Here is an 18,427-nt window from a genome sequence, read left to right on the forward strand (position 1 = left end):
AATTAATGTGTTATATCACCAGGATAATGAATTCAAGTAGTACAATCTCCAATAAACAGACAACACAGTTCAAGTTCAAAGTGCAATATGTGCAGGATCCAGGCTTTATATTGTAAGATGCAAAACGTTTATATATACATAATATTGTTGAAAAAATAAAGAAAGTTAAAAATCAAAATAAGTTTATTGTCACGGTGGCTGATGTGATTGCAATATGAACCCGAAAGCAGACAAGGGAGAGATGGAACTGAATCTTAACAAAAAGCAAACCATTTATTAGGTTGAAAAAACATGAACACAAAACAAGGCCCAGCAAACAGGGCATTTGCCCGGTGGGCCGTGCTATGATGTTAATGATGTTGAACTTGTTTTATCTTATTTTATTTATAAGGTTAGTTATTAGAGTTTCCAACCATCCCGTAAAAAACGGAATGGTCTCGTATTCAGAGAAAATATTGTGCGTTTCGTGTTGAGGTGAAAAGGAACAGTTTGTCCCGGACTTCAGCTACAATGAAAAAGACACAAAGCTGGAGTTATTCTGTGTCTTTGCTGCACTGCTGCCTCTTCTTCTCTCATTCTCTCCCTCCCCTGTTTCTACTTCAATCATTAAACTGATCCATGATCAGCTGATCGGCTTTTCTCTCTGGTTTTTTTTATCTCCCACTTTGTGCCAGAAACAGGAAACCAGCGGATGTCGCGCTAAACAACAGCAGCACGTTTAAGCTTGATCAGCTGTTGTTAGAATTTATTGAATATTAATTTCTAGTATCAGCTGATGTTTGCTGGAGCCACAGCTGTAAAAGCTGCTGGTCATGATATCGGTTTGGTTATCTGGTGAGAGGGAAACATGAAGATGAAACCAGGAGATGTCCTTACTGAATCATCAGAGCTGAACAGTGATGGAGAAACAGGTTTACCTTTTAGGTGACATGAATGAGTTGAAGGGAAGTTATGAACTGTTTCACTTTTTAAAGGTTGCCCTGTTGGAAAAAATATTTTGCCCTGCCATGCTGTTTATTGATGTGGTAAATGAATGGTTTATGAAAATATATGTAAATCTGTCATCAGTAATCAGTAATGATCATGTCTCACCTCTAGTCTTCTCTGTCTTAATTTCAGGTTTTCACCATGTGTTGTAGATAGTTCAGGAGGTTAACTCGACCAAGCAGTCTACTTTCGGGTACTGTTTAGAATACCAGAATAGGGAGGATGGTGTAGGTTTAAGTTTATTAGACTGACGCATATATACCAACAAGACAGTGTACATCACTGTGACAACAGCGTTTGTTTTCTTTCAAAGGCTTTATGGTTTTTCCTATAATACCTGGTGGGCTGGTCTCTAGTCAAAATGCCCGGGCCGATTTTTTGTCCCAGTCCAGCCCTGCCAGAGGAACGAGACGCTCTTTTAAAATTGACATTCTCCTCCCTGGCAGCGTCCCCAGCAAACCATGTGGAAGTCAACCTGACCGCGTAGCTACTCATGCAGCAAGGTGGTTCCCCTCTCTTCCTAATCTGTCTTGGGTGTGTGAGGGCTCAGAGAAGCACTTCCAGTTCATTAAATGCCTCTCACTTCATACCCCATCATTCAAAGTTGTTAAGAATACATCACACTAAGTGTGCATTTATGTCTCATAGTGATGCATTGTACATACTAGGAGTACACTGCTGCTGCTTAGTGTAGTCTAGACCGCGGTCAGCTCCTCGACTAGATGGATGAGGTCCCGATGATACCGAGATTTTTAATTTTGATCATTTAGAGACAAAAAACCTCCACGAGGCTTGCATATTTCTGGTTCATGCTCCAAGTCACGCACATATAAAATTAAAATAAATAAGATGTAATGTTAATGGAACACCTTGAAAACCCATCAAATGTCAATGAGAAAGAAATCATGCTGGAACAAGAAGATGTCACAGCGTTAGACAGAAATGAAAATGATCATCCTACATCCCAAAAATCAAAGTAAAAAAATTACTATTAAATTTTACTTGATAACTAAATCAAAACTAATGCACGAGGACAAAAACGATGGTTGACTGCACTGACACTTTGATTAGCAAATAAAAAAACAAAAACAATCATTTTCACTTAGTTATTGGATGTGTATATGATCTGTTTTAATAAGTTATTTATTTTCATATTGTGAAATAGCCTAAAAAACAGACTAAGCATTCTAACTTTGTGCTATTCAGTCAGTCCCATACATGAACATGGACACACACTTGATCTTGTTTTATCTCATGGTTCTTCTGTTTGTTTCTGTTTTTAACGTAGAGATTTGTGATGCTGTGTTTTCTGACCACAGTCCTGTGATGCTTCAAGTTCCTCTTGCCCGTACCTCAGTTAAACCGCGCTGCTGCTCGCCGCTGTCGTATTTTTGACCCACTGCTGAGCAGTTTTTAACAGTTTTTAAGCAGAACTGTAAAATCCCGGAGCTTTTGTGCAGCCAGACTGAGGAACTGAGCTCATGGTTTTATTCCACCTACCAGATTGCTTTGGACACTGTGGCTCCGTTAAGAACCAGGCAGCCTAAAACTAAATCTGACCTCTGGCTGAAGGCTGTCAGACGCAAGTGCTGTCGAGCTGAGCGTGAATGGAAACAAGCTACAAGTGTCATTCCAGATGCTAAAGGACTGTTGGCATCAATATCAAAAACCTGTAAAAGATACCAAAAGACAACACTTATCTGACATTGTTTCGTCAAACTGTCACAACCTGCATGTTTTATTTAAAACCATTAACTCTGTTCTTAGTGCACCACATACTGACTGCAGCCTGTAAACATTTTTTTAAACACTTTTTTATTGAGAAGGTCTCCTCCACCAGGGCTCAAATCTCTTGGCAGCCCTACTGAGACCCCCAATGTGTATTTAGATACCTTGACACAGTACGTTAAACCAGCTGTGACAAACATGGAGGTCAAAGTGAACTCTGACCTGAAGCTTGTCAGCCAGATTAAGGCAGTGGTAAAATCAAGCTTCTTTCAGCTCAGGCAGCTGATAAAATAAAGACATTTATTTCACAGCAGCACTTTGAGACAGTTATCCACGCCTTTGTTAGCACTCGGCTGGATTACTGTAATCAGTGTTGGGGAGTAACGGAATACATGTACCGCCGTTACGTATTTAAAATACAAAATATGAGTAACTGTATTCCGTTACAGTTACCGTTTAAAAAGGTGGTATTCAGAATACAGTTACTTTGTTGAAATAAATGGATTACACTGCGGTACTTTCCTGTTTCATTTTGTCGCGGGTCAGGACTGTTTGGGTTTTGTTTGACAGCTACGTTCTGTTGTTCCAGGCGGCAGCGTTATGGTTGCCATGGTTACAGGGTGACGCTCTCTCTCTGTGTGTTTCCTGGGTGAGAGAGGCCTTTTTGTTGTTGTTGTTGTGCTAAGCTAACAGGCAGAATGCTACAAGCATAGCTCTAAAGAATGTAGCATCATGGGCAGTGTAGTCCGTGCTGCAGGGAGAATGGACTGCCATACACGTTATGTGTCTGTGAGCGAGGGAGGGAGAAAAAGGAAAAGTACGAGCTGTCATCGAGCAGAAACGGGAGCTGGAAGCATGTAAATATAATAATAACCACTGCAGCCAAACAGAGAGCCTGACGAGCCCAGCTGTAAGTAAGCTATTTAGACTCGACTGTACACCGTGTTCGTGTTTTCCTCCGAAACAATAAGTTCAGTTGGAGCAGTCTTTCAACGCCTCTCTCTGTCTCTGCTAGCAAAGTTGACCCAGACAACAAAGTAAAGCTATTTTTCGGCTACGAGCCCGACACGAACCCGACGTATTAGTCAGAGGTCCCTTTACTACGGTTCGGAGCCGCGGACCTTCAGTAATAGTAATAAATCACACAGCAATAGTACATTCACGTTGTTGTAAAAATGCATGATAATATATTAAGTAATCCAAAGTATTCAGAATACGTTACTGTCATTGAGTAACGTAACGGAATACGTTACAGAATACATTTTGGGGCATGTATTCTGTATTCTGTAATGGAATACATTTTAAAAGTAACCTCCCCAACACTGACTGTAATGCACTTTATATAGGGATCAGTGCTTCATACGTTACTCGTTTACAGTGGCGTGTCCAGCGGGGTGGCCTGTGCCCCCCCAGGCCTAATTTGCCAATTGTATGTTAAAATGTTCGTATTTTAATATTAAAAGATGTTTTTGCCCAAAACATATGTGCATTACATGTCAGTAAAAATACTATGCAAATATTGATGTCCTTGAATGCTGAATAAACACTGAAAAAGAACTGATTGTATCTCTTGTACTTTATCAACACAGTATCTAAAAACTTTGCACCGTAGTGGTTAAAATCTCATTCTAATAAGAGTTAAAAGCGCATTCGGTTATTAGGTTTATAGGGTTATTGAATTATGGTTAACGGTTGGTAGAACTGTTTTTAACATTATCTGACAATTACATCTGCCACCCTTCTCCAAATCTTTGCCCCTACCTGGCCCCCCCAACAAAAATTTTCTAGACACGCCACTGACACAAAGAAGGAAAACCCACCCGATTGACCAAAATCAACTCAAAATACTCCCACACAACAGAACCTCCTCTATTCCTCACTGGCTCCAAATCTTTCAGTAGAAATATCAGTGGTTCACTATTTGTCACCATCAAAATACTCCACAAATCTCGCGAATGATTCACTTCCTTATAAACCAGGGAATCAGACACCGAAGCAGTTAGGTTCTAAATGAAGCTTCGGACGTCACTGATCCGAATTTGACGTATTTGACTGATATTGACCCTCATGTCCCGTTTATTCTGGGCTTGTACCTGTAAGAGCTTTGGGCCTGAAAGTTTGCACGAGTAGTATAGAGGCCCTTAGCGGTTACTCGGTGGCTTTTACTCGCTACATAAAAACTATTTCACCTTCCAGATACTGCATTATATGACATCGTCAGTTGGTGAACTTTCCTCTCATGGATATTTTGTATAATTAATTTGCATATCTCATATAGAGATGACTTGCACTGATTTCATTTCAGATAAATATTCCAATTTAAAACTGATCAGATGTGCAGGTGCTTTTTAGTCACCTGGCCACTATTTTAACTCACTGCAGCCAATCTGAGGTTTCACAGAATTTCCTTCACTGACCATCTTCAACCTTCAATCTCTACACTTGCAATGTTGCTGTTAATGAGAGCAGCTTTGCTGTGATCTTTAAAGATCATTCTCATGATGTTGCTTTGGAAATGTTTCTTAAGAATTTGTTGAGTTTAAGTAATATAACAGTAATTATAATTATGACAGAACATGGCAGATTTCAGTGAATGTGGAAAAATATCACAATCACAGCAGTTATAGCAGCATCCTTTAGATCCTTTAGCTGCTGCTCCAGAGAATTTTATTAGAGTAGAGTGGACATCATCACTGAGGGTCATTGCACAGAAGTGAAAACAGGAGGAAGCTACAGACCACTTCAGTGGTTCACGACTTTGTATCATTTGTATTGTAAAGATTTTTTCAAATTGTTATTTTATTTTGGGGATTTTATATTATTTTATGTCTGTATGTAGTTATTAGTAGGGATGGGTACCGGTGTCCGGTGCCATGATGGCACCGGTTCTGACATAAACGGTAGTAACCAGACCGAAAGCAGCGCACATTTCGGTGCTTTATTTCGGTGCTTTTTTTTCCTAAGCTGTAGGATTCTAGCCAATCATTTTACGTTTCCGAGGATAGTAGGCGGGCCCAGGTACGTACGTTCTTTTAGAGCAGAGCTACAGATTAAAAATGTCCAAGGTGAAGCGGTCAAAAGTCTGGCTGTACTTCACAGCAAAATATGCAAACTCAGCAGCCTGCAACAAGTGCTTTAAGCTGATACTGTGATACTGTCAAAGGAGGTAACACCTCAAATCCGATGAAACACCTGGCGACGCATTAAAAGCCGAGAAATGCGCCGTATTTGATAGCTTGCTGCGAGACCTCACACCGTGCACATCTACTGCGGGTGGGTTGCCTGTTATGCAACATCCCCCAAAAACACGAAGAGGAGAGTCCTGGCCCCTAGCCCTGCCAGTGTAGCAGAAATGATGAGGATGATGACGGCAGCAGCAGCCGTTCTTTTCTGCGTGAGTAGCTTAATGTTGTTCGTGTGTAATTTACGTTGAGTAGGCTAACCACGTTATTACATTAATGCATGTAAGGTGAACTAGCAAACATCATCATAGCTACATGCGGCTGTCTTCTTGTTTGATGGCAGATACTAACTTCACCCTGGCCAAAAAGGCTAAAATGACCAAAGAAAAAGTGGAAAACAGTTAAACATGAGAGGTTTAGGACAAAGTTTGTGTTTTTTTCATTGTTTAAGCACTGCTTCCAGCCAAGAGTGATGCCATATATGCCCCATAGCTGCAGAAAAGGCTAACATTGTTATCTTTTTACAAAAAACCAGCTGAACATGAGAGGTTTTTGGACCAATTTTGTGTTCTCCATTCTTTAAGCACCGGTTTGAGCACCGTTTGAGCACCGGCACCGTCTCAAAAGTACCGATTTGGCACCGGTATCGGATAAAACCTAAACGATACCCATCCCTAGTTATTAGTTTTACACAAAATATAAAAGCAGCACTTACAGAAGTTTTGTAAATTACTAAAGTATTTACTAAAGCTGTCTCCCCTGAGTGAGCATCAGGGCCCTCTGCAGTTTTTTTGTAGAAATGCAATCTTAGAATTAAACTGATTTATCTGGAACACAAGATGGAAAACTGATATTCTCATTAAAGACAGAAAATAGATGCAAATGCGCAGAAATGTAACTGTTCATGCCTGTAAGAACAAAGATGAACAGCAGCTCTTGTCGTTTGGAGACTTTAACTTATATATAGAAGATCAAAATGTAAGGGTATGTGTGTCGTCACCGCATGTATAAAAAGGCTTTTTCCGAATCGCTTTCTCGCTTACGGCCATACCACCCTGAACACGCCCGATCTCGTCTGATCTCGGAAGCTAAGCAGGGTCGGGCCTGGTCAGTACTTGGATGGGAGACCGCCTGGGAATACCAGGTGCTGTAAGCTTTTGCACTTCCACACACAAACTGCAGAGGGCGCCGCTGCTCACTCAGTGGAGATAGCATCAAGGAATACTATGATAACAAGGACATCACTTAATATTTCGGTATTTTGTTTTGAAATAATACAAATGACAGTTTAAATATAGAAACTAATCTGAGGCCCTCTTTTAGCTCATTTTCTAATAGGATGGTTAGTGTGTCTTGCAAAGCTTTTGCACTTCTAAACAAACTGCAGAGGGCGCTGCTGCTTTCTCAGGGGAGACTTTCTCTTTTCTTCACGTGGTAGTAGTTTTGAAATAATGAACTGAGGCGAGAGAAAAGAGTAAAATAGTTTATTTTATCAGTAAAGATCAACAGAAGGCACGAATAACAGAATCCAAGGGCAGAAGAGAGACCAGTGTCAGTATGTTATACAACCATGTGATCAGATAGCAAAATATACCTTTACATCCACCATCTAGCTCCAGGAGTTCATGGGTAAATCCTTGGAAGGCTGAAGAAATACTTCAACAGGACAAATCGCAGCCTTTTGCAAAAATATATCCATATATAATTATACACTTTTTTCCTACATGTCGAAGCAAATAAACTCTACAAAATGCAGAAAACTATCCGAGGACATGAACTGCTGATGCATTCATAAGAAAGTCCATGCTTATTATTCGCATCAGAGTATCACTGAATCAAAAATAGAAGCAGTACCTTTGTCAAAAACAGCAATAGGAAAAACTTACGAGTCCATAGAAAGCCAAAAAATATCAGCTTTGAAAACAAGAAGAGGAACACAAAACATTTCAAACAGATGTTTATAGGATAATTCATAGGTCTGAAAATACAAGTCAGTCCCTTTCAAGCAGTTTAAAACAGAAACAGTAAAGGACTGCCATGGCTTTGAGATACTTTGGTTGTAATACAAATCCCAGAGTTCACAAGCAAGAGGACTACAAAGATGGCCATGCTACAAAAAAATACAACTGGCATCAAGAGCACTGTCACTAACAAAAATAATTTTAAAGATAAAAATGGAGCATTTTGAAGGGGAAAAAAAAAAAAAAAAAAAAAAAAAAAGCTTGGGAAAAAAATATTGAGCATCACAATTTTACAAGAAGCTGGAATATTTCAGGACCGATGCAGTTTTTACAAAAAATAAAACTGTCATTGTAATTTAACCAGCCTCATTTTGCTACAACTGCCTATCCCACCCAACAAACCTGACTCAATACCATTTTACCCATCACAAGTCTCCCAAGTAAAGTAAAGCCTTCTCCTTCTAGATACATGTTGTAATCTTATTGACTGCTCAAATGTAAACTAATCTTAAAATTCCAGGTATTTTTAGAATATTATAATACGTGAAACCAAATCAGAACTACGATGAGTTTTTTTCCCCATTTTCTGAGTTTAACCATCAGTTATTTTTTTTGTTAGCTTTCTGGCTTAATAATAATTTGTTTTTTGTGAAATTAACTTCTTCAAATGCTGCGTCTTTGTGACAGATAACGTAGGTACATACTAAAAATTCTCAAACACTGCTCCGTAAATATAGGTTACATCGTGTTAAAAATAATTCAGCTGCCAGGCTGTGGAGTCTAGTACGGGTAGCCGTCAGGGAGGCCCAGTCTTTGGATGCACTGCTCCACTCCTTCAGCCAGATAAGGCCCGTCATCTTCATAGCTGGGGAGGTGGGAGCCTTCGTCCTCGCTGGGAGGTAGGACAGCATCCGGGTCAGGCTTGAGACTTGGCCTCTGATTGTCTGGGAAAGCCATGGAGAAAAGTGCCTCGGGGTTGCACACGAACTTGTAGACGTACCGCTCACCGGCCACCTGCAAAGAGTTTGAGTTGAGAAATTTAAAATAAATAAATAAATAATAATAATAATCAAACAAAAGTAATCTCTCAAAAATTTGGAAATTGATGACAAAATGTTGAGGACAGAAAACTGCAGTTTCTCTAACGGCCACTTGAGGCTGGTTTAAACAGCGAGTCAGTCTCCATGGACTTCAGTGTTTAAATGACCAAAACAGCAGAAAAAAAAAACAACACTGATGATGTTTAATAGCCTGGTACAACAACACACACAAATAAATAAATAAATGCCTTTAATAAAAATTATTTATATATATATATATATATATATATAAAAAAAAAAAAAACACCCAGCACGCCCCTGCGGGCGGTTTATCCTTCAAGCTCGGGTCCTCTACCAGAGGCCTGGGAGCTTGAGGGTCCTGCGCAGTATCTTAGCTGTTCCCAGGACTGCGCTCTTCTGGACAGAGATCTCCGATGTTATTCCCGGGATCTGCTGGAGCCACTCGCCTAGCTTGGGAGTCACCGCACCTAGTGCTCCGATTACCACGGGGACCACCGTTACCTTCACCCTCCACATCCTCTCGAGCTCTTCTCTGAGCCCTTGGTATTTCTCCAGCTTCTCGTGTTCCTTCTTCCTGATATTGCTGTCATTCGGAACCGCTACATCGATCACTACGGCCGTCTTCTTCTGTTTGTCTACCACCACTATGTCCGGTTGGTTAGCCACCACCATTTTGTCCGTCTGTATCTGGAAGTCCCACAGGATCTTAGCTCGGTCATTCTCCACCACCCTTGGGGGCATCTCCCATTTTGACCTCGGGACTTCTAGGTTATACTCGGCACAGATGTTCCTGTACACTATGCCGGCCACTTGGTTATGGCGTTCCATGTATGCCTTGCCTGCTAGCATCTTGCACCCTAGCATCTATATATATATATATATATATATATATATATATATATATATATATATATATATATATATATATATATATATATATAAATAACCTCAAGTCTTTTAAAACTCAAAACATTAAACTGGATGGCTTCCAGATGTGCTTCATTAGAGGCTAAGATTAGAAATAAGAGGTCAGAAACTCAGTGCTTCAGTGTAAGAGCCCAATAGCTAGGTTTTTTTTTTTTTTTTTTTTTAAATAGTTTGTGATTACAACAACATAGGAGTAAAGGAAGACTCAAGTGGAACATGACCTGCCTTTACCTTCTGCATAATGCCCTTTTCATAATAGTACCGCAGCGAGCGACTCAGCTTATCGTAGTTCATGGCAGGTCGATTCTTCTGGATCCCCCAGAGCCGAGCCACCTAAAAACATGATGGGGGAGGGAAAAATTAATATATGGCTTTAAAATGTTGTTTTTCCCCAGTCTTAAGAATATTAAGCTTCTCAAAGTTCCACATTAGGTATGCAGTAGCTGACCTCTTCGGGGTCAATCAGCTTGAACTCCATGTTTCGCCCCGTCCAGATGATCAGGTGTGCATTGGCTGGGTTGTCCAGGAGTGTGAGCAGGAACTGCCACAGCTGCAGGGAGCCACGGCGCTGGTACGGCAGACCCTCCTGTTTCACTTTACCTGGTGAAGACACGCAGAAGTCACCTTTCCTGCTTTTGTGCCGTTTTGTTGGTTGGTTGTTTTTTTTTTTTTTTTTGTTTGTTTTTTGTTTTGTTTTTTTAAAACCAATTTCTTGATCGTTTGCTCATTTAAAAAATAAATAAATAAATAAATTATGCTTTTTTTTTTCTTTTTTTTTTTAAATCACATCTCATTGGACAGAACATAGTTACAACATTAGAAACAGAATACTCAACCTGGTGTATGCAAATGCCAATAACGAACACAATACCGCCAACTCACAGCACACTGCCTTAAATGATATTGTCCTTCCCTCCTTTGTCTTATACACTAAGTGTTAACAAGGATGTTTTGGAAGTCCGTGTCTTACCTTCCAGCCTTTCCGGCACAACACAGGTGTCATCATAGTACAGACACTGCTCTCTGTCTGGACCAAATCCTGTGGAGCAAAGAATAGAGTAAAAAGGCTGTGGCAGCATGAAAAGGCATTTTTAAACCCAGGACACAAACTCACCTGCACTGTTATTTTGGTACAAAGCAGACTTCTCAAAGGATGACGGCTGGCATGTTTGAACCTCTGAAAGGCACAAAAGTCACAATTCTTCATAAACTGCAAGCAAATGTAAAGTGTCTGAGCCTAGGCCTGTAGTTATTTGAATGTTTCACCTATGGCAAGACTGCCTGTTACCCTAACAGACGTGAATACATTTTATTCAGATGCCGTCGCCACACTAAGGGTAACATACCCGAGTCATAGCCAAAGTCCCTTGGCTCTTGTTTAATTGTGACATGGTTGAAGGCAGTCTGAGGACGTGCCAGACCTGACGTAGGAGGCCCTGGCTCTGGATATCTCGGGTCCACCAGTTCTTGTTTAAAACCCCGGGGAGCGTGGGGAACCAGAGGCTCTGAAAGGTGGCGCTGATACATTGGCCTCCCGTCACGGATGGCGGGGTGGTATGGCGTGTTTGCGGTCTTCTTTGGAGGAAGGAAAGACAGGCAGGGATCCGACAACTGCCGCTGGAACCTGAAGTGTGGAAAGAAGTGGATGTTTAAAGGTTTGAAGCTCATTCGCTTCCAGCTGAAACCGCGCGCGTGTGTGTGTGTGTGTGTGTATATATATATATATTTATTTTAAAGCTTACCTTTGTTCTGCATTGAACGACACACTGGAAGAGCCGATGGGAGGATGTGGCATAGCAAACTGCTGGCTTTGATTGGCCTGTGGAAGGTTGCGGAGGTGGGAGGGGCTAAGGGCAGGAGTGTGGTTTGGGGAGCAGTTGTTGGTCAGCTGAGGGGTAGATGGCTGTAACTGCCTCTGTAAAGGTGGAGGTCCAGTAGGGTGGATGGAGCCACGTTGTTGTACTGCAGGTGTGGAGGATGGAGTCGGAGCGGGCTCACAGGCACTAAGGAGACCAGATAAAAACACATCATCCAAAAGTTCTGTCTGCCAGGTGTGTGGTGGTGGTAGTATTGCAGTATATCACACACAGGTTTAAAAACATGAATGGTTACCTGTAGCTGTAAAGGCACATGTCAGCCTGAGGCGTTCTGCAGGGAGAGAAGTCTTTGGACGGACTGGGTTCACGCTTCACTTTGCTGGCGGCCAGTCCATGAAACATCACTGCAAAAAACACACAGGCAAATAATACATACATGTTTGCAGAGCATGGAATGAACACCCTTACATTAGATGGCCAAGTGGACTGCTTCAAAGATTAGTCTTTTTAAAAAAAAACAAACAACAACTTTCCTTTCTGATAAAGCTCATAGTTCAGGCAGAATCAGGTGATAAGCTTAGGCTACGCAGGGCTTCCCATGATGCAGTGTTCTACTCAACACAGTGTCTCTGTACAACACTTTGCATTTCCACAGTGTCTCGTCTGTCCTGTTGCCCTCCCCTCAACCCCAATGCCTCAGTGCAGATGGCCACCCCTCCCCAAGTTTGATTCTGCTGGAGGTTTCTTCCTGTTAAAAGAGAGTTTCTACTTCCCACTGTCACCAAGTGCTTGCTCACAGGGGTCATCTAATTGTTGATTTTCCCCCACCTGTGTTACTTCAGTTCTTTAACTTCCAATATCCTAAAATTTATTTATTCCCCCCCCCCGGTATTACAAGTATATGAACATCAGTCAGTCTTTATCTCAAAACTGTGTTTTTTGCTGTCTCAAATGAGTAAAATTGAATGTTCTGTCTCTATTCAATGCCAAGGCATTTTAATTGACTTCATCATCATCAGTTCATCTTTTGCACAGTTACACAAGTCTCACACTCCTAATTTGCCTCCAACTGCCTAGTGTTGGATCCCTGGTGAGCGTAATGGTTAGACAGTTAGGATTACGCAACATTACCTCTGGGAACACTGGTTGGGAAAATAATGTGTTTGTTGAAGCAGCACTTCCATAACCAAAACACACTCGAGACCTATTAAATGGCAGCTTTGGTGGAAACATTTGCCTGCTGGTGTGGCAGAACGGCTTCAGATCCAAATTAGAGTTTACCGCCAGCGCTTCAGACCCTGAATATTTCCCTCCTAACTCTTATCTGCTCATGTTGATAATTTAGTAGCAATGACACCTCACATTAAATAGACAAGCTCTGCACATCTTTAAGTTGCACTCTTCCAGTTTGCAATGCAGGCTTTAGCATAAAGTTTTTCCTTTATCGTCCCTTTCAGCGTTTGCTCCCGACTCCTGCGTCTGTGAAAGAAAGGAAACCTACCCCTATCTGATCTGAGCTTTCCAGGAATCTGTAGAGATTCTCATCAGTATGCTGCGCCGATGACGCCAGGCCACTAATGTTTCCATCCACGACACGGTCTCCGTCAGCTTTATTGTCCGCACGGGGAGTCGTTGTGTTGAAGCAGCTATGATTACGGCAACAATAAGTATATGCAATACGTGTTTGGCAGGAGCACTAAACGCACCATTTCCTCATCGCCCGCGTTATCTGTAACACTTTTAAGTACAGTACTTTTTTTTTTTTTTTTTTATCTCGCCTCATTTCCTCTGGTACATGACGACTATCATTTAACTGGCAAAGCTCCAAGGTGAATGGAAACACCAACGAATGAGAGCACTGTAAACAACTGGTTTTACACCAATGACCTTTGAGATCACAAGTCACAATCTGGTAAGTTCAGTGGAGTTTATCCATTTGAGCAGGAAGCTGCACAGATCCTAAATGAGAGCCAACAGCTGACAGTGCAATGTGATCACACGTGCCAACCCTCTTATGTCCAACTCCACGTTAAAGACCAACTTCCAACGCTCAGTTCCAGACCCATCATAAAGCTCTCACAAAAATACTCTCGTGCATAAATAGTGCGCACCACTGCTAAAACCTGAAATCGTAATCTCTCCAAACATCCAAGAAGAAGCAGGTACTCACAGTTATTGGACTGGAAATCCGGGACAAACTGCTCGTCATCGGTAGCTTGAGCTGAGAGGGAGGAAAAGACATGCCGTTTAAGGACCCCTCTCATCAACTATCACACATCATTTGTATAATGTGGGATGCTCACCTTCAGCGATCCATATTTCTTGGAGCTGAATCAGGTCTTGGAATAGATCTGGAAGATGGTTTCACATTCATTTGTTAGAATGTGTGTGGGCGCAATTATTTGACATTTCACATGTAATTAATGACAACAAATGGCCTATATAAGACTGTCAGAGAAGCATGACCTATTAAAGAAATACCAAAGACCACGAGGGGCACTTGAAAGAACAGGGGAGGGGAAAAAAAATAATCCTATTAGCAAATTTATGAATATAATTTCTCCCCACATTGTTTGTATCCAGCAGACAGATGTTATCCTGGCACTCACAAGAAGTTAGACTGACTATGAAACTGCAGTTGAGTTTTATATGTACCTTCTGTGTCCTGAGCCAGCTCGGTGTCCATGAACTTCCTCTTCCTATCGCTGAGACACTTTGCTGCTTCCTGTGTGTGACATTTCTGCAGAAATGGGCAAAGGAATGAAACTCAGCACACATGCAGCAAGACAATAAAAAGATAAGAATATAAAACCATAACGTTTCAAACTCACACTCTCAGGGACCACAAAGGGAACCTGCTGATCATAAAAGGCCTCCATGTTGCAGGAGTCTTCACCCTGGGATGAGCAGTGAGGAAGTGATATACTTTGAACATACTGGAGTCATTAAGCAGAAATCCAAGTCTATCGTAGTCTATTTTTCCCCCTACAGGACTAGCCCCTCCATCCATACTACCATCATCCCTTTCACATGACTTGGCATGTTTGTTTACAGTGGCTATAAAAGCCCCGTTGTCACAGAAAGAATTATGCAATCTGCAGTACGCAAATCTGACATGAATAAACTGACGTGAAGCTGCGGGAGGAATCGCTCTTCAAAGGCTGATTTGAGGCAATGAAAAGAAAGCAGCTGAATAGTCAAATAAAACATGACGTCTTTTCCTTTGGCTGTGCTGTGCCAACTTTAATGACGTACAGAGAAGCATATGTACAAAGAATGACAATGCTATGTTTGAAAAGACAGGAATTAAAATGGTTTGATGCTTTGCTTGCCAAGAGATAGGATTAAAGAAGAAACATTTAAAAAACAAACAAACAAACTACTTGTTCAGCTAATAATGCCAATACCTAATCACATTGCTGCAACTGAGTGCATTTAGGCACAGTCAAGGTGACCAGCTGAAGTTCAAAGTGAGCATTAGAATGGGGAAGAAATGGAAGTTAGGTGGCTTTGAATGTGGCATGGTTGTTGGTGCGAGTATATCAGAAACTGCTGAACTGTTGGGTTTCCCCGCACAATCGCCTCTAGAGTTTACTAAGGCTGTTTATGCTAGAGATCAGAGGTGAATGACCAGACTGCTTCAATCTAATAAGGCGGAAACAAATAAATCAAATAACCACTTGGTACAACCAGAAGAGCATCTCTGAATGCACAACACCTCAAACCGTGAAGCAGACAGGCAACAGCAGCAGAAGACCACACCGAGTGACACTCCTGTCACCAGGAAACAGGCTAAAATTTGCACAGGCTAACCAATAATTAGACAAGGGGGGGGGAGAAAGCTGCCTGATTTCTTCTGTGACATTCAGATGACCAGATAACTGGTTGTAGTGCTGCAGTTTGTGCCAGCTGGGCATTGTTAAATGCCACACTTTACCTGAGCTTTATTGCTGGCCATACCCATCCCATTATGACCGTAGTGTACCCATCCAGCAGAACAACACAACGTCATAAAGCTCAGATCACCTCAAACTGGTTTCTTGGTGTACCTAAAGTAGCCGATAAACGTATATATGCGATAAAGATATGGGACATTATTTTAAACAATGTTTTGCACCTCTTAACTACACCAGATTTCAAAGCTTTGTAAATTTCTACATTTTTAATGTTTCTTCAAACAAAAAAAAGGGGGTTATTGACCTGGCTCAAACTGCTCAAGAGTCCAACTAAAGCTCGTGAAATATGGGACAAAAGTAAACAGTGAAAAACTATTTCAAGAGATGAAAAGGTCAGCCCCCGACGTTGCGTAACGTTTTGTCTAGTCTTCGGTTAAAGTAACCTCCACAAACGATTTAGTGTGTGAGTGTGTGTGTGTGTCACTCGGCTTTGCTTCAGTGACTACAAACACCACCGAGGAGAAATCACGCCAACTAACTCCGCTAACGTTAGCAACAAATCCTCGCTTAAAGTGAAAGATTTGTGAATGGAGTTTCGCGTGACGCTCGTTGAGTCCTCCTTGTTTTTCTCAATGAAGTGAAACACGATACTGGCTGAGGCTGAGGAGGAGGGGGGGAGACACCCGCTCACCATTGAGAAATTTCGCCACAGACAAACAGTGAAGGATTCCCGGCGCCAACAAGCTGAAAAAAAGGCTGCTGCAGACGGAAATGCCGCACTGCAGGCAGGCAGACGGTCGCGGGGAATAAACGCAGCGCTGAGTTAGATTTTTAAGAAAATGGCGTTAGCCTCTGAACGCCTATGTGCTCCCCTCGGAGCCTGTAGCAAAGAAAAAAAACCCGCGACCATGCATCTGGTGTTTATGTAATTAAAGGCAAGCAGGCGCCAGCTTTTACTAAAGCGGTAAGATAAAAACAAAAAGAAGAAGACTCACTCGGTAAGTGAAGTTTCTTGGCAGTGTGAAAACAGAACTCGTCGCAGATTTCCTCCCCTACATCCCATGCAGCACCTCGATTAATCACTCGGCTGTGGATTTTTCTCAATGAAGGACTCTGATAGCTGCGGCTAAAACGAACGATCTCCTGCCCTGCCATTGGCTGGAACTCAGAGTCAGTCAGAAGGCGAGCCAATCGTCATCGAGGCTGCTCTGTGGCCCGGCCCCCGCTGTTTTTTATGAATGGCTGCGTTTCATTCATGAAACCAGGACTGTCTTAAAGTGCCAGCGCTGCAATTAAGGTCTTATAAAGTAAACAGGTAAATAAATAACCAAATTCAAGGTCATCTGTAACTTCTACACGGGAACAATAATGATGAAAATAGCACTAAAAGCATGCCTTTGCTGGTTTATTATATAGCCTACTGATTTCAACTAAATCAGGGGTGTTAAACATAATGCCTGGCAGCTTTAGAAAATTTGAAGCAGGGCATATATGCACACACACACACACACACACACACACACACACACACACACACACACACACACACACACACACACACACACATATATCCCTCGGGTGGGTTCCTCTGGGAAATTCGATTTCCAAAAAAGCACAGCACCGACAGAAGTTACAGAGTTACAGAATATTATATATATATATATATATATATATATATATATATATATATATATATATATATATATATATATATATATATATATATATATATATATATATATATATATATATATATATATACACACACACACACACACACACACACACACACACACACACACACACACACACACACATATATCCCTCGGGTGGGTTCCTCTGGGAAATTCGATTTCCAAAAAAGCACAGCACCGACAGAAGTTACAGAGTTACAGAATATTATATATATATATATATATATATATATATATATATATATATATATATATATATATATATATATATACACACACACACACACACACATACACACACATATATAAATACAGAGACAAATATAAATAAAATATACAAAGGGGATAAATAGAATAAATAGGAATAAAAAATAAAAATACAAGTGAATTGCACATTTCAAGTATTGAGTCTATTGCACTGTTGACTATTTACAAAAAGTATTGCACAAGGTATTGTACAGTGAGGTGAAGAGGCACTACAGCTTAGTTGTTCCCTCCTTTGTCCTCCTGTCTCCCCTCCCTCTCCCCTCCAGAGAGGAGTTAAACAGTTTGATGGCGTGTGGGACAAAGGAGTTTTTAAGTCTGTTAGTTCTTGTCTTGGGGAGAAGCAACCTGTCACTGAACAGACTCTTCTGGTTGTTAATGGCCGTGTGCAGAGGATGCCCAGCATTGTTCATAATGTCCATCAGTTTCTTTAATGTCCTTTTCTCTGCCACTGTCACCAGAGTGTCCAGCTTCATGCCGACCACAGAGCTAGCCCTCCTGATCAGTTTCTCCAGCCTGGATGAGTCCTTCTTTGCTGTGCTGCTCCCCCAGCACACCACAGCATAGAAAAGTACTCCAGCAACCACTGACTGGTAAAACATCCTCAGGAGCTTCCTGCAGATGTTAAAAGACCTCAGCCTCCTGAGGAAGTACAGTCAGCTTTGGGCTTTTTTATACAGGTGCTCTGTGTTGCATGACCAGTCCAGTTTATTGTCCACCCACAGCCCGAGGTACTTGTACTTGTTGACCACCTCCACCTCCTCCCCCTCTATCTGAACCGGCAGTGGACCTGCTCTAGACCTCCCGAAGTCAACAACCAGTTCCTTAGTCTTTGAGGTGTTGAGTTGCAGGTGGTTTGTGTGACTCCATGCGACAAAGTTCCTCACCAGACTTCTGTACTCCTCTTCCT

The 18,427-nt window shown here is 41.5% G+C and overlaps 1 protein-coding gene and 1 non-coding gene across 2 annotated transcripts; one reads left to right on the forward strand and one right to left on the reverse strand.

Moving 5' to 3' along the window:
• Positions 1-6,934: 6,934 nt before the first annotated feature.
• LOC146642679 (5S ribosomal RNA) lies at positions 6,935-7,053 on the forward strand. The gene has a single exon (XR_014909842.1). It is a non-coding gene; the product is annotated as a 5S ribosomal RNA (ribosomal RNA).
• Positions 7,054-7,365: 312 nt separating this feature from the next.
• On the reverse strand, positions 7,366-16,713 carry LOC146642680 (ETS translocation variant 5-like). The gene is made up of 13 exons (XM_085398780.1): positions 16,555-16,713; positions 14,495-14,560; positions 14,319-14,403; positions 13,967-14,014; positions 13,834-13,884; positions 11,959-12,067; positions 11,589-11,849; positions 11,193-11,470; positions 10,961-11,023; positions 10,817-10,885; positions 10,295-10,446; positions 10,078-10,179; positions 7,366-8,872 (listed from the first exon to the last, which is right to left on the reverse strand). The coding sequence occupies exons 2-13, from the start codon at positions 14,540-14,542 to the stop codon at positions 8,639-8,641; spliced, it is 1,500 nt and encodes a 499-aa protein (XP_085254906.1). The 5' UTR covers positions 14,543-14,560; positions 16,555-16,713; the 3' UTR covers positions 7,366-8,638.
• Between the last annotated feature and the right edge of the window lie 1,714 nt (positions 16,714-18,427).

This window comes from Rhamphochromis longiceps, linkage group LG23 (genome assembly GCF_057381845.1).
Source record: "Rhamphochromis longiceps isolate RC_006_pf linkage group LG23, R_longiceps_female_GT1.1, whole genome shotgun sequence".
NCBI classification, from domain to species: domain Eukaryota; kingdom Metazoa; phylum Chordata; class Actinopteri; order Cichliformes; family Cichlidae; genus Rhamphochromis; species Rhamphochromis longiceps.